Here is a 22,763-nt window from a genome sequence, read left to right as displayed (position 1 = left end):
ATGGGTGTCTCTTTTTCCTTACCAAGTGTACAACAAACAATATTTTGCTAGCTCGCTTGTTTACTTTCGTTATTTGATGGTTTACTTATATGTGAAATTTCGTTTATCTATCTGAAACAGTACTCAAGTTATAGGCTTCTGAAAAACTTAAAATAGACTATGTTAAAATTCTTTTTACCAGAAAGCGCTGAAAAAAATGAAACAGAAATACAAATTCGATATAATAATTACGTATTAAATTTCATCAATCTAGCTGTAACGGTACTCAAGTTATCGTGTTCACAGACATACGCACACACATAAACACACACACATACACACACTCACCCACCCACACACACACGGACAGAATTGCAAAGCCCTGATCTTCCTTACCAAGTGTACAACAAACAGTATTTTGCTAGTTAGCTTGTTTACTTTCGTTATGCACTTTAAAACCTTTCACGAGTGCGTTGTTTTGTTTTATTAAAGGACCGATAGTTTTCAATGACCGTTCTCTCCAACATGAGAGACGTACTAGCTTTGAAAATACAGTTAAATACACTGGGTCCGTGGTTTAGACCTACGTTTATACAAATCAAATCCACAAAATAATTTTTTACCCAAAGAATATTTTATTTGGAGACAAAGTGAATTAGGAGCTTAACACATGTTTCCATGGCAACATCCATATTTCATTTTCTCTGCCTGTAAATACAATAGATTTATGATCATTATAAAAACTTTAATGAACTAGGTACCTTAAATCACGTTAAGGTGACATAAAAAAATAGCAAATAAAATACATTTACAAAAACCTAACAGATATTATGAAAGAATGTAATAGACATATTACATTTACAAAACCCTTTTTATTTGTTTGAGACGTATAATCTATAGCGCCAACCAAAAGATTTTTTGTTTGGTTCTTTTAGAAACATAATTATGTTATAAAGGTAAGTGCTTCCAAATATCTTAAAGATGAGATAAGTATTTTACCAAAACGTACCTTATTTACCCAAACAGCCAACGACAGGTGCTCTTACAGTAGTTAGTACAAACTGGTCGAAGCTCAACTTGTGGGAGGGCTTGACATACTGGGCACAGTTTATTGCAGGCAATGGTGTCAAATTTCTTGATGACCTCGCTTTAATTAGAAATAAAATATATTCAGGTTATTTCAGATACTGTTCTTTTTACTCCAGTTTTTCGAAATGTTTTTATTTCATTTCATGAGCTACAACTCTTTTATATTTTACGATTTTTCAATCAAAAATGAATACTTGCAAATATTTTCATCAAATTACCTGGTGTTGGATGGGATGACGCCTTGTAGTGCTGCCAACACGTCTTTCAGTAATTCATCTACAACGTTGAACACAGTTTGGACAATTTTATCTACCGACTGTAAAAGCGAGTTGATGCCTGCATCGCTTAAAAGACTTCCAACTACATCGGGGCCAAGAATTCGACCGAGTAAAGAGCCCACCAGACCATTGGGACCTAGAATACTATCGATCAGATCACCAAGAATACCATCATCTCCTAGAAGACCACCAAGAAGACCATCACCCCCTAGAAGATCATTGACGAGACCATCATCTCCTAGAAGACCATCGCCGCCAAGAAGACCACCAAGAAGATCTTTTCTTTGTAGTTTGTCAGTGGCTCCATTTGCCAGAGTAAATGCTACCAAAAGCACCGTCAGGTAAATCAAACGCATCTGGACGATAGGAAAATAATAAAAATTATACTTACTGTTAGTCTAACATTAAACTTAGAAACGTTATTCTTGTACTAGTAAAATGCTTATTTTCTAGAGTCAACCAGTATCTAGAACGTTTGCTTTTACCTTTGATAGTTGGTCCGAAGAGTTGTAGAAGCCCTGTGTGTAGCAGATTATGTTCTGTTCTACTGCTCCCTTTTTATATTGCATTTTTTAATAACTGTCTCTAATAATATTCATAATTTATTCATATATCTAACACAGTCTCATGAAAAAGAGCGAATTCGTCGCACCTTTTACGGTTGGAGCTATTTTTTTTCCGTTTTACGGTCATAACTTTTTGATAAAACAGATTGCAACTAATTAGATGCGGTGAATTCAAACGGTGCTGAATGATACCAATAGATTTTGTTTAATTACACTTAATCATATTCATAATTTATTCATATATCTTTGACTGTCGCGTGAAAGGAATGAATACTTTACAACTGTCTGGCACTCATATTAAAAAATAAAACTGTTGGGTAATTATTTTGTTTTTTACAATTCGGCTGTAAAAGTGTAACAACTGATTTTAATTGCATTAAAATGTTAACTGATATTTTACAAAGTGTTTAAATTATATACATGCTTTTAAATTATGGAAAAAATAATTCCATTAATAAATACAAATAGTGCTTGCATCACTGGAACGAATAATAAAGGTGTTAGGCGCTCTAAGCAAAATGCATAATTAAACACTTCAGCCAGTGTGAAGATATTATCTGGAAAAAAAAGCTTGATATGAACGCTATTAAAAAGTAAAATAGGAAAACAACAATCCTAATATATAATTCCCCATGTGCGCACTTCTCTCTGTCCGCAAAATATTTTCGGCAGCGATATATGGATACCTTTATACGGACTTTTGTTGAAAAAAATATGTTAGATGTTTTAAATGTATAACCACAAAATTATTTAAAGAAGAAAAATAAAAAATAAAGGCGTATTCGAATGTAGAGAAACAGTATTATTTATGCAACCGGAAAAGTGTATAAACTTGAGACAAGAACGATTTTAACAATGACGTCGCTTATTGTTTACACTAAAAAAAAGAGCACGAAACTGATGACGTCATCTTCCGAGTTTATGCAACCGGAAAAGTGTATAAACTTGAGACAAGAACGCTTTTAACAATGACGTCGCTTATTGTTTACACTAAAAAAAAGAGCACGAAACTGATGACGTCATCTTCCGAGTTTATGCAACCGGAAAAGTGTATAAACTTGAGACAAGAACGCTTTTAACAATGACGTCGCTTATTGTTTACACTAAAAAAAAGAGCACGAAACTGATGACGTCATCTTCCGAGTTTAGAATAAAAAGAAATGAACTATTTCATTCAAATATGATTTAGAGCTATGTACGCTATGAAATGTATACAATACGATTTTCTCGGCCTAAACTTAAAAAATGTATTTTATCTATTTGGATTCTAGATCTAGAGATTCTAGATCTAGATATTGATCTCGATCTAGATATTCTAGATAATCTAGATCTAGAGATTCTAGATCTAGATCTAGATCTAGATGATCTATAAAGCTAAGTTGTCGGGTGCCCGATTGGGCACTTCCCGGCGCCGCAGGCGCTTCAAATTTGGCTGGATCTTGCCTTGGGGCGACAGAACACGGGGGCCGGTTGGCCAAAAAAGTCTACGATGAGGGGGTCAAAACTGACCTCGACTGACCGGCGCCTTATATGGGCGAATTAATTAAGTATTCAAATTCTCTATGTTTTCGAAAGCCTAAGCGAAGCTGGGCATCTAGTCTTTTATAATATTTTATTGTTTATTCAACAGTAATTTCTTAAATCTTGTATATGCGTATTTTTCGGATATAATTCGTAGTGTTAGCATGAGTTATATGAGCTAGTAGTTGTTATAGTAGCATTAGTCATAAACAGCAAAAATGTTTTAAATTTGTACTAGTGGTAGCAGGCAGTTGCTAGTAGTTGTTATAGTAGCATTAGTCATAAACAGCAGAAATGTTTTAAATGTATACTAGTGGTAGCAGGCAGTTGCTAGTAGTTGTATCAATGGTAGTCCTTGAACCTAAGCCGTAGTCCCGATGGGTTATTGGAATGTAATTACAGGTTTTCAAATAAATTGATCCTGATTACTTTTTCTAGCCCCTTCCCTCTCCTCCAGAGGCGTATCGAGGTTTACGTTGTAGGGGGAGCGAAAAGAGCAAAAAAAGGCGCCGAATCTTTAACACGTTCTATATACGTGTATTATATATATATATATATATATATATATATATATATATATATATATATATATATATATATATATATAAATATATATATATATATATATATATATATATATATATATATATATATATAATTACTAGCTGTGTGTCATTACTTCGCTATGATGTAAAATAAATTGAAAGTAGCACTCTGAAGAAATAAGAAAAAACACACAATGTAGGCCGACAAAATAAAAATTGTATCACTCTAAACATATATATATATATATATATATATATATATATATATATATATATATATATATATATATATATATATATATATATATACAAACACACTACAACCAAAAACAATGAACGTAACACAATCTGTTTTGCAGTAGCGTAGCGGTTTAGGGGGCGCCAAAATGGGTTGGAAAAATAAATTGCAAGGTTGAGGGGTGCAAATCGAAAGTTTGAGGGGGGGGGTGCAAATGGAAATCTCAAGGGGGGGGTTGCAAATCGAAATCTTGAGGGGGAGGTGCAAATCGAAAAGTTTGTCCCCGGGAGCCGGGAAGGGTCGTTACGCCTCTGCTGTTTTGTAATTCTTGTAAAAAAAATTCTTACATAATAATTCCTGGGAAATTATTTAAGACAAGTGAAATAGGGGAAATAATCACTCTCTTAATATAAATATGTATATATCTACCCATTTTTTTTTATAAATGCCAAAACAGATAAATAATTACTTAAGGATATAATGAAATTGTTTATCACTATTCGTGTTTACAAAATGTTTTTGTCTATAATCAGAATTTAATATATCATCATCATAAATGCTAAAGTATTACAGCATAATAAAAGTTTTTAAAATCAGAGTTGGTATAAAAGTACGCTTTTTGATAAAATAGAACATTCGAAATAACAGCCTACATTTAACTTAACATCGGTCTTTTAGTTCAGATCATATATTTTAATTAACTACTGCTTCTTTGTGTTCTATAAAGATAATTTTTTAACATAGTGATAGGTATGGGTTAGATCACTGTATTGCTCACACACCTTTTTACTGGTAATTGCAAAAACAATATTCACAGAGTTTTACGTTTAAAAAGCTAATTTTCTGGCGGCATGGTACCAGTGTTTCTTCCAGACTTTTTTCTCAGGTGGGGCACTTGAAATTTTCGGGGGGGGGGGGGGGCGGTAGACTTTCTTCGGGGGGGGGGCGGACACTGTTGAAAGTATATATTTTCTATATACATGATATACATTTCATTTCGTTCGGGGGGGGGGGAGGGTAAAAAAAATTTCGGGGGGGGGGGCTTATCCCCCCCCACCCCGAAGAGATGCCTGGAAGAAACTCTGCATGGTACTTTGGTACATCATTACGCGTTTTTCTACATGTACTTAACAGCTGAGTTCGGGGTGGGTTGGGTTTAACTTCATTCACCACTGTTCGTTCACTTTAGGTCAATTATCCAACCCAGTGTATACCTAGGTGTGACATTGATGTCGCTCTACGCAATTGTGGTGGTGAGGTGTGTGTGGGGGGGGGGGGGGGGGGATAACCAACTCAGAGTGAACATAGCGTCAGTTTTTAGATGACTGTTCTAAACATACATATATATTACACAAAGATATATTACACAAATATATATTAGAGAAATAGATTTAAATAAGTAGCAGTGGTATTATCACAATATTTATTTTTTACAGAGGGTTCCATGGGGGAGGGGGGTTGTAACTGTTTCATATAATTTGTAATCGTAATCACTATCGCCCAAACTGTAAGAATACTACTACTTCATCGTGATGACGTTGTTGACCTTATCAAAATTTCCCCACCACTACGCAGTTTGCTCATAAGTAGATTTAAATAGAGGTGCCACATCAGTTGTATTTCTTTCTGTATTGTAATTTTTTAAAATTAATCACACGATTCAAACTGTATATATAAAGTAATTATGTGTGAAGTTTTATGTATAACGTTTTCTAATTCGATTTTTCGTAAGCAAATGCATTATACAGTTGCCTTAAACTTAACACCCCTCTTGCCAAGTGGTACTACCCGTAGAGGTTGTTTAAACATTGCAATGCATCGTAATGGTTATTTTTAGAATGGCAAACTGATGCAGCTGTTAATACGTGTTGTAAACGTAGACACTACTAGACTAGTACAATAATGCTTAATTGGTGCATGAAAAGAAATCTTGTGATTTACATAGATGTGCCGACCAAAAATATTTTTTAAACAAATATCAATGTTTAAAACTTTGAGTTTAAAAAGTTTCCAAAAAGGCGCCACTTTGCTGAAAATGGCCAGCCCCTGCCCCCCCCCCCCCCCCCCCCCCCCCCCTGCGTACGCTACTGCTCTCCTCTAAGAAAATTAGTGAAGGCTGTTACGGACAGATAATAAAGTTTTATACGATTTAAAACTAAGAGGAGATAATGGGATTAAGAACTTGCTTTCGGCAGTAAAATATGATCACGGACTGTTGCTTTCATGAGACATATAACCGTCTTTCATATCGCGAGCTACTGATGGTGTTATAGAGCAAATATTTTAGTCCTCTCGACTTCATAAATAAGGAATCACTAAAAAGAAGAAATCAGAACAAATAGAACAAAAATCCTTTATTGCAAAAACTAATTTGCTTTCTTTAAAAAAAAAACTTGGTCGCTAAATATGTAAAAGCTCTCATGAGCTTTTGTGTTGAGATTCATTTGAGGACAGAAACCGAATGGAAGAGGATAAACATATTATGGTGGTTGACCTAGGATAAGGTGGCCCATAGGTGTAACTAAAAAAAGCGTATTTGATTGAGGATTGATTGTGACGAGGAGTCGTCACAGAGAATGATTGAACGCAAAGATCAGTGTTAGTAGAACGTGAGATACGGGGTGATACAGTGTGTGGATCTTCTGTGACATTGGAGGTCTGTTGATATTCACATAATTCTTGGAACCGTGATTATTCATCAACAAACAGACAAATGGTTTGATACCTCTGTCGCATTTGTGTGCTGAATGAATTGGTTGCACAAAACCTAACAAGAAAGTCACACGTCATTCACACACATACTGTGGACATACTGTTCAATGCACGCCACTGATTGTAATTGTAAACAAAACAAGTCATGAACATGTCGCTGTTTAAAGCAGCGCCGTTTTGTAATTTAAAAAATATATAGATCTAAGTTCCATTGTGTTTGTATTTCGTTTAATATTTTATTGTTAAATTTGGTTTAACATCATCAAAAATGTGTCTTTCACATGCTGTTACTGCCATCACATTTTGATGTATTTAAAATAATTGATGATCAACCTGAAAAAAGTTTTGCAATTTCTTTAAAAAAATCGTATTAATAAGTTTCAGATAATTAGGTTTATATAAAGAAAATAAATATGTAAGGAAATCACTTACACTAACAATGGCAAAAAATTTAAGTCACGAAAAATTTACTAGCATACAAGCAGCATAAATGTTAAAATGTGAAACCTACACTATCTATTTTTTAAAAAACGGGAGTGATCTCCTCTAAACTTTTTCGAAAATACTTATTAAAAATACGGGGATGGCAACTCAAGATATGGACATGATTTTTATTCAATTCAATACTTTTTAAAAATAGAATAGAATGTAGTAGAACAAAGAATTCCGAATCAAATTCACTTGCCTTTTTTTTTTAGAAAATGGAAATAGTGTGAAGTACTACTTTCATTAAACGGAAATTACTCAAAATTTTACATAAGGCATAGAGTTAGAGCTTTTACTTTCATGTGAAATTTCGTTTATCTATCTGAAAGAATTCTCAAATTATAGGCTTTTGAAAAACTAAAAATAGAAAATATTCGACTTTTTTTAAAACCGGAAATCGCTGAAACGTTGATACAGAACTACAAATTCAAAATAAATATATAGATATGTAACGGTAGTCAAGTTATAATGTTCACAGACATACATACACACGCACACACACGGATAGAATAACAAAGCACAGTTTTTCCGACTCGATTACGCGTAAAACGCCGAAAGTTTGATAAATCTGGATTTAGAATTTTCGGCCGATTAAAATAAGTCCCCTATTTGATAAAGCACTGAGGTGAAAATAAAATGATTACAAAAATTACTATTCTTGAAAGATTTACACAAAATTCCATTACATTTTACACAGAGTTTCTTCCAGGCATCTCTTCGGGGGAGGATGGGGGGCATACAAATTTTTACCGCCCCCCCCCCGAACGAAATTAAATTTATATAATTTATATAGAAAATATATACTTTTAACAGTGTCCCCCCCCCTATAGAAAGTCTACTGCCCCCCGCCAAAACATTCTAGTGCCCCTCAGGAGAAAAACTTTGGAAGAAACACTGATTTTACAGTGTACCGCACTTATGATGAAGTCCCTCATGCATCTGATAAATATATTTTATACGTGTAAAACTTCAAAGTAGTTTAATTAGACTATACATATTTAGATTAACAAGAACTAATTGTATTTATAAATAAATTTACAAACCTGAAAAGCTAGGACATGAAGTATTGCATTTCTTCAAGCACTCGCCGGATGCTGCTTGGTAGTCTCTGCTGATTTGAGGTATTTCTTGACAAATTGTGCAAGCGTCTTCGCAATTTTGAGAAATGGCAAGGTCAATTTGCCTGGAAATTTTAAATATAAAAACATTCCTAACCAAACTTTAAACAGTAATAAAAATGTCAAAATAAAAATTAATAATTAAGAAATTTAAAAACAAAAAATGCGTAACAAACGTTTAAATAACAAACGTCTGTTATAATGCACTAAAGATGAGAAAAGTAATGATTCTCTTTTAAAATATAATAACACACTACTATTAAAATAACTATAAAGAAAAGCGTGGGTCACGATATTATCTATTCGATACCTTTACTAATAATGAGGAAGAGACACACACTTTCCTTTATATTTATTTAAATAGTTGTGTATTATTATTTATTTAAAGAAAATCATTAATTTTCTCCTTTTTACTTTCTCGTATATACGAAGTATAGAGAAAGTCTTGTAATCGTGCAAAAAAAAAATCGAGATTTTTACAAATCTCGACGTTTTACACCTCACTGATACGGAAAAACATAATTTTGCAATCTTGTCCGTATGTCTGTGTGTCTGTCTGTGTGTCTGTCTGTGTGTCTGTCTGTCCGTGTGTAAACACGATAACTTGAGTACCGTTACAGCTAGGTTGATGAAATTTCATATATAAGTATTTTATTAAAATCGTAAATCCGTATCAACTTTTGAGCGATTTCCGATAACCGGAAGTGGTACTTTTCCTACTTTGAATTTTTCAAAAGCCTATAACTTGAGTACTATTTCAGATAGATAAATGAAATTTCACATGTAAGTAAAAGATCTAATTCTCTACCTTCTGTTAAATTTTGAGTAATTTCCGTTGACCGGAAGTAGTAATTTACGCTACTTCCGATTTCTCAAAAAACTAATGTAAATTTTAAAAGTACTAATAATATTGCGCACTATTATGCGCTTTTTTATTTGGCGTTCACTTGGTGTGCAATTAATTTGTCTACGAGATTTTATTCTATTTTAAAACTTTAAGTATTTAAAATGGATTAAAAATCATATCTATAGCCCGAGGTCCCATCCCCTGTTATTTTATATAAGAATATTCGAGAAAGTTTAGGGGAGATCACTCCCGGTTTATTAAAAGTTTGTTATTAAAATGTTTTTAGCGCATTTCTTTCCAGTCCATTATAATGTTCAATAAAATAGAGTTTTATGACTAAAAACGATTGAGCACCAAATAAACATTATAATGAGCATATAATTGTGCGGATCAGTGGTGGGACACTCTACTTATTTCAGAAAATATTAATTTATTAATAAAAAATTAATTAGGCATCCAATTAAGTCAAATGTAATGCCAGATTGCATTGTCATCTGGTCTTGACCAACGCATTGAATTTTAAACACATTTGTCAATTGGAAGTGCTTGAAATTTTGTTTTTTGAACGGCGTGGGCTAAGCAGTAGAGCGCTAGACTTCAAACCCGAGAGTCTCTAGTTCGAATTCGGGTAGAAGTCGCTGAGTCCACTCAACTCTGTTGGGTACCTAACTAATTTTAGGGATAGTAAAGGCGGCTAAGTGCCGACCACACCTTCCGCTTATATGCCAACTTCGAGAAACATATGAGCTCTACTTCTACTGCCCAATTGATCGCTAGGTCTAAAGAGCATTCTTCACTTTCTTTACTTTTAACACTGTATGTTTAAAACTGTCACATAATAGGATGTATACAATGCATAAAAGCAAGTAAATTTATCAGTACAAAAAACTTTACTAACTCGCGAACTTACGCTGTGCAACCTGCCGTTATCGTTGGGCCTCTGCATGCATTTAAAATTTCTATGGCAATACCAGCCTCAATGTTGAGTAGAATCGGTTGACCTTGCCTGTTGCAGAGCACACCAGCAAGTCCCAGCACTACGCTAGCGCCCAAACTTCTAAAGAGATCAAGGACAATGCGAAGGCCGAGTCTTTGGATCAAGCAAAACACGAGACGTAAAGCATCCAACGTGATTCCCCCCAGCTCCCTGTTGATTATAATGGCGATGTACAAGAGGTTGTCAATACCCAAAACACGTATCGCTCGCGCTAAGCCATCCAGAGTCAGTATCCTGCCTAGTTCTGTGAGAAGCGCTGCATTTGCAGTAGCGTTGACAGAACCACAAAAATAGACCTCTGCCCCAATAACTCCCTTAAGCCCAATGACTTGAAGAAGGTCGAAAAGGAAATTTAAATTCAAACGGAAATAGTCTAACAGACATTTAAGCGCTCTTAAGATCCTGTCAACTGAAACCGTTAGGTCACTTATATCTATCGCATTCAGAAGAGCGACAACTCTTCTCAGTAATTCTGGGTCAACGATTCCACCCAACAGTTTAAACACTCCCGCAATGAGAGAGCGGCCCGCAGGAATCTTACATTTTTCATTCAGTCCTGAACCAGTAATTGTGCTTAAAATGGGGAATAAAGTATGAATGCCAACCTCAGTGTCAATCAAACCGAGAAGACATTTCACATCAAGTATATTTACAGTACCGTTAACCCCAAATGTAGAATCAAAGAGACGTGAGCCGTTAGGTGTGCAAACAAAATTATTCAGCTTCAATAAAACGTCGAGTTTTAAAACCTGAACCAGTCGAACTACCACACCGAGCCCTAATTTTTTAATCAAGCACAAAAGTTTTCCAACGATCTCAATGATTTCTTTGATATCTAGGCCAAGTGAAGACAAAATATTGACAAGCTGCCCCACTAAACCTTTATCAAGATTACCCAACAGCCCGTTCTCTCCGACAAGAGTGTCAACTACATTTCCGAGCAAGTTACCTACTAACCCTTTGTCGCCCAAAAGGGATCCCACTAGGCCATTTTCGCCTAAAACGCCGCTGAGTATACCTTTTTCACCAAGTACCCCTCCCAGCAGTCCGTCTTTTCCACCACCTAATAAACCTCCTAAAAGTCCACCATCAGATCCACTACCCAACAAGCCCCCTAACAAACCTCCCCCAGGTCTACCACCCAACAAGCCCCCTAACAAACCTCCACCCTTAGATCCACCACCAAATAATCCCCCGAGCAGACCACCACCCCCTCCACCTCCACTAATATTTAGTTCAGCATCTGCACCAGCGTTTGTCTCTGCTAGCAGTGTCCTGGTCCCAAAAACAACAAGTAAAGGGATGATTAAAAGACGCATCTGTGAAGCAAAGATAATACAAATCAACATGAATTTTTAAACTTCGCTTTAACTTTTTATTTCTGTTTAAAAAATTCTCTTGGTGAAGTTATTGTAAAAGAGACGCGTTTTTTTTTATATGCGTGTAGAAAAAATTCGATTTATATTTTTGTTAGGATTTTAAGTATTGACAAAATAAGTCAGTTATATTTAAACCGCTTTTGGTTAGCTTTCCGTTATAATCATAGACGTTACTGAATATTTAATACTTTACTCTCTAAAGATTTATTGCATTCAATTATATTTTTGTTTAATAGTTAGAATATTTTTCTGCATTTGTGAAAAATTTTACCTTGATAGTTTTGATTTGAAGGCCTAGGTACGTCACTTGCAAAGTCAAAGAACAGCTCTACAAGTTCAGCAGCCAGATAACTACTACTGCCAGTGGTTCTCTTTATATACATGTAGTGGCAGTCCTCTTGTTTACTTGATGCTACACCTCCGTATGTTGCTTTGACCAAAACATCTCTCGAATTACATTCATTTTAACATTCTTCAGTCGTAGTGATAGTACAGTTGATACGTTAGTAGAGTTCAATTTTACCAAAATAAGGCGATTTTATGACAAAAACAGAGCTTTGATTTGAGACCAAGGCGAGTAATAAATAAAGTAATCTACCTTGCTTTATTTTTACTTTGAATTTCAGGTGTTTGAAAACAACGAATGCACTGCCGACAATGGCAACAAGATCGTGATTGTACTAAACAGTGTGGGTGAGGGTAGAGGTGGAGATATTTGCGCAGGAAACTTGCAAGAGGGACATTGGCCACAAACTGTATGTATCTTAGTGTTTTTGCTTGTGTGTTCGTGCGTGCTTGTGTTAATGCATGTGCATGTATGCAAGTACGTGTGTATTTGTGTGTGTTGATAATAAGTTTTTTTCAAACAGACACTTTTTAGCTCAATGCATTTAATTTTTATATTGTGCAACTGTGCAGCACTACCTAAGAATTACTTGTATAAAGGTCTTGTAATTAAAGCTTTACGTTGTTGTATTATAAGTGGGTGTTTTTTTCCTTACCAATAGTATAGCAAACAATATTCTGCTGCCTAGCTTGTGTACGTTCGTTGTGCACTTTAAAACTTCTTACAAGTTCAAGTTCTATCGTTTTATCAAAAGTACGATCGGTTTTACAATTGAGTTATTTATCTCGCGTATAGTAGAGAGAACTGTATTTGTATTGGATTTCCAAATGAGAAAAACATTCTGTTGAGTTCAACATCTGCTCCGAATGAAAGATATCGCGTTACCGTAAAATGTAGGTTAAGATAAAAAACAAAATGTGAATAGTGAACTATGAACACAAAAGCCTGTTTGATAGATGCAATAATTTTAATGGATGCTCCATTTTATTGTATGTTTAATTACTAAGTTTACTGTGTGATAAGATACTCATGTTCCAAAACTTAACGTATTTCTCTGAAAGAGCAATATTGAAGGGTAGACTGGGCCTCTAGTATTACTAAAATTAAAATCCAGATGAGCCACTGGGAACTACAAATTCGATATAATAATTACGTATTAAATTATGCTATGTATTAGCCAATTTAAGCTATGTTTTGCCAATGTTTCCCTATCCATGTGACCTCTGGGACTCTGGGTAGTTGCGACTGTGTCGACGTCATTCAAACTCCAGACTACGGGTAACGGGAACAGTTGCTGGCATGGATATAGAATAACCAGAGTCATCTATAGATACTTAAAGATAAAGGGCTACATATACTTGCAATTGTAATGGAAATTACAATTCTCTGTGTGCAATAAATAAGTTGATCCAGAAACAAGCGTCATTGTTTTTTGTTGTCTCTCAGGGTCAGCCCGTAAACACACCACACCTCAGTGGGTGATCATTACACCTTATCCTCACTGAAGTAGTGTTACATTAAAAGACGGTATTCTTCTACATATTCTTTTTTAAAACTATTTACGGATAGAAAAAATGTGCTCACGTTGTTTTCAATTAATTTTTTCCCAGCATGTCAGAAATATGAGCCTAGTAGTTAAATACATCGGACCCGTGAGATTAGACATACTTTTTATAAAACTCCATATTTTTTGAATTTAGAGAAATCTACCAAAATATCTGCATAAAGGTCAAGTTATAAAGACATTTTTGGTAATTTTAGAGGAATTGCTTTGTAAATGGGTGTCTCTTTTTCCTTACCAAGTGTACAACAAACAATATTTTGCTAGCTCGCTTGTTTACTTTCGTTATTTGATGGTTTACTTATATGTGAAATTTCGTTTATCTATCTGAAACAGTACTCAAGTTATAGGCTTCTGAAAAACTTAAAATAGACTATGTTAAAATTCTTTTTACCAGAAAGCGCTGAAAAAAATGAAACAGAAATACAAATTCGATATAATAATTACGTATTAAATTTCATCAATCTAGCTGTAACGGTAGGCTACTCAAGTTATCGTGTTCACAGACATACGCACACACATAAACACACACACACATACACACACACACATACACACACTCACCCACCCACACACACACGGACAGAATTGCAAAGCCCTGATCTTCCTTACCAAGTGTACAACAAACAGTATTTTGCTAGTTAGCTTGTTTACTTTCGTTATGCACTTTAAAACCTTTCACGAGTGCGTTGTTTTGTTTTATTAAAGGACCGATAGTTTTCAATGACCGTTCTCTCCAACATGAGAGACGTACTAGTTTTGAAAATACAGTTAAATACACTGGGTCCGTGGTTTAGACCTACGTTTATACAAATCAAATCCACAAAATAATTTTTTACCCAAAGAATATTTTATTTGGAGACAAAGTGAATTAGGAGCTTAACACATGTTTCCATGGCAACATCCATATTTCATTTTCTCTGCCTGTAAATACAATAGATTTATGATCATTATAAAAACTTTAATGAACTAGGTACCTTAAATCACGTTAAGGTGACATAAAAAAATAGCAAATACAATACATTTACAAAACCTAACAGATAGTATGAAAGAATGTAATAGACATATTACAATTACAAAACCCTATTTATTTGTTTGAGACATATAATCTATAGAACTTGTAAGTTTATCGTTCTTTCTCGCGTTAATTCATGTCTGGTTAGCCAGGGAGAGATAAAAGTTTTCGAACTAAATCAATTGTTGTGAACGGGATTCCCATTGATAACAAAAAACATGGCGGCTATTTGTTAGTAGGTCCCGCTTCAAGATTTCAAAATCATCAAACGTTCCAGAAATGCAACAATTGTAAAAACTTTCAACGCTGTTTTGTTCATATGGATGGGAACAAACACATGTGTATGCATTTTTGAATATAAAAGTTTTGTGACGGTAAGTATATTGATTTTATTTCTTTTGTTGATAGTTAGTTTGTCCAAGGCTAGGGGACATTACTCTGGTCTGACTCTACTCAGTCTTTGCTACGAGACTCAAGATTCCCAGACCTAGTCTAGATTAGATCTGGATTCTAGAATCTACCAACTAAGATCTACATTGCTTTAATCTAGTTCTAAGAGTATAAGTTCATGAATTAGAATATATTAGATCTAGATTCTAGATCTAGTATTTTAGTGATCTAGATAAAATATTAAAAAATATTAAGAAAAGGATGACGGTAAACAGTAAACAGGATGACTTTCACTTTCAGTCTCACTCAGCCTACAACTAGATCTAGATCTAATACTTAATCGAATCTAGAATCTAGAGCTAGTCTAGATCTAGAATACTAGATCTAGATATCTAGAACTTTGACAACAATGTTAATGTTAATAGACCTAGATTTAGCTAGATTACTGAACTAGACTCTAGACTAGTGCTGATTACTCAGTGATTACTGTTTAATATTTTAGAAGTAGGCCTATAGATCTAGAACTAAGTAGCTTTGTTTGACTAATGACTTGTAGAAAGATGGCTAGTAGATAGATAGAGATAGTAGATCTAGATGCAGATGGTAGTAAAAAAGTATGGTAGGCCCTAGATCTAAAAATCTAGATCTAGAGAATCTAGTAGATCTAGATAGATTCTAGATCTAGATTAGATCTAGTTTAGGTAAAACCTACCCTAGTTAAGTTTAGTAAGAGCTAGATCTAGGTAAGGCTAACCTGTTTTTAATTTTAAATCGATTTTTTTTAGATCTAGAATCTAGATTTCTAGACTAGATCTACTCTAGCTATTTTACTATTTACTAGATCAGTAGCCAGTAGAGTGAGTAGAGTAGTAGTAGAGTGTAGTGTAGAGTACTCAACAGTACTGTAAACTATTGTAGAGTGTAGAGGGTAGGTACTAATAACTAGACTTAAACTAAATTAGACTAGAATCTAGATACATTTAGGGCTTACAGACTTATCAGTCAGACTACAGTGTTGCAATTAGTAGATCTAGTAATATATAGATTAAATTTAGTTTGAAATTGTTACAGTAGTGCTACTACTTTTCTAAGTAGTAAGTAGTGTAGACTACTAGAAGAGCAAGATGATAGATCTCCATCAAGCTACAATAGAATTTAGTTAGTAGTTAGTTAGCCGTAGTAATAGTACCAAAAGCAGTGTAAGTAGCACAGTAAAAAAAAAGTATTACTAGGCCATCTACTATTCTATTTGGCCCTTTTATTTTTAGCAAGTTAAAGTTTGGTTAAGTACTAGTCTTCTAGCAAGTTGCCTAGTAGTAAACTTAGAAACTAGATCATGTGTATTAGTACTATTAGACTTGTAGGCTAGTCTTGTTAGTCTAGACCAGGGACTATAAAATCTACAATTGATAACTTTTGGCCTTTTAGTATAAGCCTAATTATTAATGAATTACATGGTATAAAAATTAATAAATTGGTCAGAGTCAGTACAGTTAGCTGTTAATAGAATTAAGTTTTAGATCTATTGACACCAATTTTTAGTTACAAGTAATGAAAATGAAACTAATAGTTTTGTAATAGTTAAGATATGGTTAATTGTAAACCAGATATTTTAGTTTTTAAGACAAGCTAAGTAGATAGAAAACCGAACCTTTACAATAAATTAAACCTTATATATATATATATATATATATATATATATATATATATATATATATATATATATATTAATATCACATATTAGTTAAATAATTATTTTAATATAATATATGGATAAACTTAATACTTTATTATATTTAAATTCTCTAGGTACTTTGCAAGCAATTTTCTCACACTTTACTGTGGCTATTGGTGCTGATCTTGAACTAAAGGTGAGCTGAATTTTTTTTTATAATAAGCCATTTTTCAGCTTAAGCCCAAGTTTGAAACCGATTCAGTTTTCTAATTCTTAAAGAATATGTTGCTACTAAGATTATTTACTGTAAGTATTAATATGTATGGCTTGATAGTGGCACTGTCAGACAGTAGCTTTCACATTTCTATCCTAAAAGATAAGAGTTCAGATCCCTGGTTTTAGTCCTGGTATGATGTCCTAAGTCTCATGAGTACCAGCTCTCATGAGTACCTGGCTCAAGATAGGGAAATTAAAGGTGGCTGGGTATATACCTCTGAACACTCTAATTTTACATGCAAATGTCACAGAAACAGGTGAATTTTAATTCAACTGCTATATTGGCTGTCTGTTTTAATCAATGATTAATTTTTTCATATTACAGAAAGTTGTTAAAAATATTATTTATTTAATTTCTAGGTAAATGGAACAGCATGGATGTGGATTTTTAGACACAAGGAAGCTGAATTTAACTTTTAATGAAGAATTTAAATGATGATTGTCCATGAAAAGAAATATTAATTATATACATTGTAATGCTGTATTGATGCATCTTCTGTTTTAAGTAATTAAAAAACCATCCATTTATGAAATTCTTTTCATTTTTTTTTTCAATTTTAAAACTGTAGTTCTGTTTTGTTATTTGAAAACAATGATGAAAGTATACTGAACTGCCATTGAGATATTAATATAAATGCTATTGTTAAACTATATGTTTATAGTTTAATTCTTTCAGAAGCAACTATATTGACATCAAAACTGAATCTTTATTGTACACTAAGTATAAAAGCTTACCCGCAAACCAGTCCATGTCAACAATTTATTGACATTCAAACATTAAATTTTTTTAAAGGTGATTTTTCTTAAATAAAACAGACTACTTTCATATGGGATAAGAAACATTTAATTTTGAAATTGATTGGTTTATTAAATTTTAATGGAGCTGAAACTAAAACACTGGGTACAAATTTATTATTACTTTGTTTCTCAGAAAATTGCAAATTTTGAACATAACTGTGGGAAGTAGGCAATGATGTTAAAATATCTATTGAAACTTGAAGAAATTGTGGAAGGTTTAGAGATAGAAAACAACATTTCAGAAGATGATGTTTGAAATAATGGTAAAATATCTTTAGCACTTGTCACTGAATAAATATTTTCATTAGACAAATCACATTTAGATATAGAAGAATAAGGTATGTCTTCAGATTTTCTTATCAGCGAAGATCCTGGGTGATTCTCTTTGTTACCATCGGTCAAACGACAAGCCAATTCTGGAAAATTCATTGGGTTCTTTGTCTGGGCAGCTAAATATATTTAAATTAAGTTCATGCAAGGCTTTAGAAACATCAATTGGATAAAACTCTATAATTTCATTAACTTTTTATTAATATCAGCTCCAAAGGAATAATATAAACAAGTTACACATCATCAATAAATCAAATTTGCAGATATTTCCATTTCACCAAACTTTCTCTAAGTCATAATATATATTTTAAATTCATGGCATTTTGTTAGGCTAGATATGTTGACTTTTATTTACCACAATATTCTGATTATATAAATTAGGATTACCCAGCTATCATACATTCTTCTTTTTACTGCCCTCCTTTATGAGGGGGAGGTAAAAATCATCATAAAATGTGTGATGCAATTTACAGATGAACCCTCTCTCTCTCTACCCCTCCCCCTATATATATATATGTAACTAGGGTAGGCCTAGCTACTAGTTACAAAACTGATAACGAACGATAAGCCGAGACGCAGTATTACAGTCTGATGCAACTGATAGCAGGTGGCTTATTGGATCGGACTGATAACAATCTCAAAGCCAACGCGTGCTATTTTGGGAAACGGTACGAGGGGATTCAGACGGCCTGTCAACTTTGATTGATAGGATGCAGATGTTTATTAAACGGACTGTACGTTAGAACTGCGCAACTAGTAGTCGGAGACATCGAGTACAAGTATCGAATACGGAGGAATACAAGTACGAAGACGAGTACGAATACAAGGGATAAATAGGAGGGGACGACTGAACTCGCCCTCTTCCCTTTTCGATCGCTCGCTCTCTTCATCGCTCGCTTTAGATCAGTCAGTCTGTGTGACATATCAAGTTGGTTATATTGTGTTAAGAAGGACAATAGACATGTGGATTCAGTTATATGAAGCCTAGTGAGGGCTGTTAGGGGTCAGTTGATTCAGACTATTATTGTGAAGCATTCCTGTTGATTCATTGTGTTATATTGAAGCATTTCTTGATTCATGTAATAAAAGGATCAATAGCGAACCTGCATCTTCGAGTCTTTCTACTGTAGTCGATGTTGTGTAGCATGAGTGGTTAAACTCGTTACATTTGGCACTACAGGCAAATAGTCTCGTAACATGTGGCGTTGCGAGCAGGGTAACTGTTCGCTCGTTACAATTGGCGTCGTCGGACAGGATAGACTCGGGGACTCGTTACATATATATATGTATATCTACATAATCTCTAAAATCATGTAGGTACCTCTACCTGTTTGAATGTTAGGCCCCTTTCCTTCAACTGTTTCTGTGTGGATCTTCTCCATGGGGGTCATCTATAAATGACGTCACGCATTTTTTTTGACGATTTTTACCTCCCCCCCTCCCCCTACACATCATCACAAAAAGCCAGACCCCCACCCCCTAAAATGACGTCACACAGTACTAGATTCTAGATCTAAATTACGACAGTTGCCTACACTCTAGATTTAGTTCTTAAGTTCTACAACAAGACTACACTAAACTTCGCTAGATCTAGAATAATCTAGATTCTATATATAAATTGATATTGAACATATTCTAGTCTACCTGTCTTAAAGTAAATAGCCTATTTAGTAATTTAGTAATTAATTCCACTCAACTACACTGTAAAATAAAAGAAACTAGATCTAGAATCTAGATCTCTAGACTACTCTTGAGTCTATAAATTAAAAATAAATCCTGTATGTCGTATGTTACTGTCCAAGTCGGAATTTTCAAGAGGGTTTTTTTTTAAGTCATAGATCTAGAATTCTAGATCTAGAAATCTAGACTCTAGATCTAGGCTATATATATTTATTAATTAAATTAGGCTTGATTTCAGATTTACGATTGAAATCTTTTAGGCCTATAAATATCATATTTTATATAGATTATAGATGTATTATTATTATACAGGTTGTATTCTAGATCTATATAAAATATAATATATTTGTGTGTGTGTGTTATTTTAAACTTAATTTACTTAAAACAACTTATTGTCGGAGTTTTTTTTATTCCAAAAACGAAAGTAGATTTCATAACTTAAAAAAAAAAATAAATAAAAAATATTCACATTTGGTTTGAAAAAACAAAAAAACGCCAGCTGGCAACTACCGGAGCGAGAACTTGGTAAGCTACTTTAACAACTTACAAGCCCAATAGCGCCAACCAAATGATTTTTTTGTGCTTTTAGAAACATAATTATGTTATAAAAGTAATAGCTTCCAAATATCTTAAAGATGAGATAAGTATTTTACCAAAACGTACCTTATTTACCCAAACAGCCAACGACAGGTGCTCTTGCAGTAGTTAGTACAAACTGGTCGGAGCTCAACTTGTGGGAGGGCTTGACATACTGGGCACAGTTTATTGCAGGCAATGGTGTCAAATTTCTTGATGACCTCGCTTTAATTAGAAATAAAATATATTCTGGTTATTTCAGATACTTTTCTTTTTACTCCAATTTTTCGAAATAGTTTTATTTCATTTAATGAGCTACAACTCTTTTATATTTTACGATTTTTCAATCAAAAATGAATACTTGCACATATTTTCATCAAATTACCTGGTGTTGGATGGGATGACGCCTTGAAGTGCTGCCAACACGTCTTTCAGTAATTCATCTACAACGTTGAACACAGTTTGGACAATTTTATCTACCGACTGTAAAAGCGAGTTGATGCCTGCATCGCTTAAAAGACTTCCAACTACATCGGGGCCAAAAACTTTACCGAGTAAAGAGCCCACCAGACCATTGGGACCTAGAATACTATCGAGCAGACCACCTAGAATACCATCATCTCCTAGAACACCACCAAGAATACCATCATCTCCTAGAAGACCACCAAGAAGACCATCACCCCCTAGAAGATCATTGACGAGACCATCATCTCCTAGAAGACCATCGCCGCCAAGAAGACCACCAAGAAGATCTTTTCTTTGTAGTTTGTCAGTGGCTCCATTTGCCAGAGCAAATGCTACCAAAAGCACCGTCAGGTAAATCAAACGCATCTGGACGATAGGAAAATAATAAAAATTATACTTACTGTTAGTCTAACATTAAACTTAGAAACGTTATTCTTGTACTAGTAAAATGCTTATTTTCTAGAGTCAACCAGTATCTAGAACGTTTGCTTTTACCTTTGATAGTTGGTCCGAAGAGTTGTAGAAGCTCTGTGTGTAGCAGATGATGTTCTGTTCTACTGTTCCCTTTTTATATTGCATTTTTTAATAACTGTCTCTAATTATATTCATAATTTATTCATATATCTAACACAGTCTCATGAAAAAGAGCGAATTTGTCGCACCTTTTACACTTGGAGCTATTTCCTTTTCCATTTTACGGTCCTAACTTTTTGATGAAGCAGATTGCAACTAACTAGATGCGGTGTATTCAAAAGGTGCTGAACGATACCAATAGATTTCGTTTAATTACACACCCTCTCAAAAAGTTAGCTACATTGTCAAATAATTATGAATAACTTACTCGCCCTGTGGTTTTTTTTTTTTTTTTTTGTTATTTAAATAATTTTCATTTAACTTTGGGTTTTAAAACAAACGACTGCTTTATATTTGCAGTCTTTCTCAAACCAAAGATATCATTTAAAAAAATATGCCTATATATAATATATTTACCAACATATTTATTGAAAAAAAGGAAAGCTTCTAAATTTTATTTGCTGGATGTAAACAACTTTTTATTTTAGTTTCGATCTGAGAAACTATATTGCACGTTGAAATTACTATTGTATTGAGTCCAAGCATCTTCTTACAGCGTGTATGCTTGTTCATATGGGCATCTCATCAGAACAAGTGCGAAAGTGTTAAGAAGAGATGCATTTATATTGGCTACAGATCCTGACATTACCGGATCTTTCTTTCGTGTATTTGGTGTGTCTAGCCAGTTAAAAATGAATCTACTTGCTAAAACGGTTTCCCTGTATAGTAACCACGTTTTTAAATTGCCAAAATCAAACATTACAGCTCAGTGTTTAGAAAACTAATTATTATTTTATTATTATTAAGTTATTTTAATTATACATCCGAGATGACATCACGTAAAGATCTTAAGTTTTTGGCCTGTATATTCGAATCAGTCATGATCCTAGTGTTGGTCTAGTCGTGTTTGAAAGTCATTTGCAACCACTGGCTCGATAAACACAAGTTCTGACGATTGAATTATTTCCATAAAGATGTTGGCTGTTTCTATTTCTTGTGCACGATTATAGGCTCAAACACATCTCAATTTCTATATTGATTTATTTAGGCCTGGCTCTTTCTTTGTTTGCCCCAGCAATTGTTTTTTTTTTGTCATAATTTTACATCGACTATGCAGGAAACAATTGAACTTCTTTCAGAATTCGATTTCCTATCAGATATCTAAGATAAAGCCCAAATCGATTGAACAGAAGTACGTCATAAAAACAAGCGAAACTGTGAGTGAAACAAAGGCCTCGTCTCCATTCATTATAAATTGTTAACTATCGAACCTATCTGCTAATCGAAGCGATAATTTCAATGCCGTGTTTCAGTGCGTTTTGT

The 22,763-nt window shown here is 34.0% G+C and overlaps 1 protein-coding gene and 2 long non-coding RNA genes across 3 annotated transcripts; 1 reads left to right on the top strand and 2 right to left on the bottom strand.

The window, feature by feature from the left end:
- Positions 1 to 594: 594 nt before the first annotated feature.
- LOC131941813 (uncharacterized) lies at positions 595 to 1,646 on the bottom strand. The gene is made up of 3 exons (XR_009386681.1): positions 1,287 to 1,646; positions 989 to 1,126; positions 595 to 687 (listed from the first exon to the last, which is right to left on the bottom strand). It is a non-coding gene; the product is annotated as an uncharacterized LOC131941813 (long non-coding RNA).
- A 12,847-nt stretch (positions 1,647 to 14,493) lies between these two features.
- On the bottom strand, positions 14,494 to 21,509 carry LOC131941788 (uncharacterized). Its single transcript, XM_059301297.1, has 5 exons — positions 21,363 to 21,509; positions 21,038 to 21,233; positions 20,788 to 21,007; positions 20,490 to 20,627; positions 14,494 to 14,586 (listed from the first exon to the last, which is right to left on the bottom strand). Exons 1-4 carry the CDS (start codon positions 21,444 to 21,446, stop codon positions 20,495 to 20,497), a joined length of 633 nt encoding a protein of 210 aa, XP_059157280.1. The 5' UTR covers positions 21,447 to 21,509; the 3' UTR covers positions 14,494 to 14,586; positions 20,490 to 20,494.
- LOC131941791 (uncharacterized) lies at positions 14,789 to 17,615 on the top strand. Its single transcript, XR_009386679.1, has 3 exons — positions 14,789 to 15,051; positions 16,877 to 16,938; positions 17,379 to 17,615. It is a non-coding gene; the product is annotated as an uncharacterized LOC131941791 (long non-coding RNA).
- Positions 21,510 to 22,763: the final 1,254 nt, after the last annotated feature.

The sequence above is a fragment of the Physella acuta genome, unplaced genomic scaffold (genome assembly GCF_028476545.2).
Source record: "Physella acuta isolate Inbredline_101_S28 unplaced genomic scaffold, ASM2847654v3 ptg000373l, whole genome shotgun sequence".
Lineage (NCBI taxonomy): Eukaryota > Metazoa > Mollusca > Gastropoda > Physidae > Physella > Physella acuta.
This window is presented reverse-complemented; position numbering and strand designations above follow the sequence as displayed.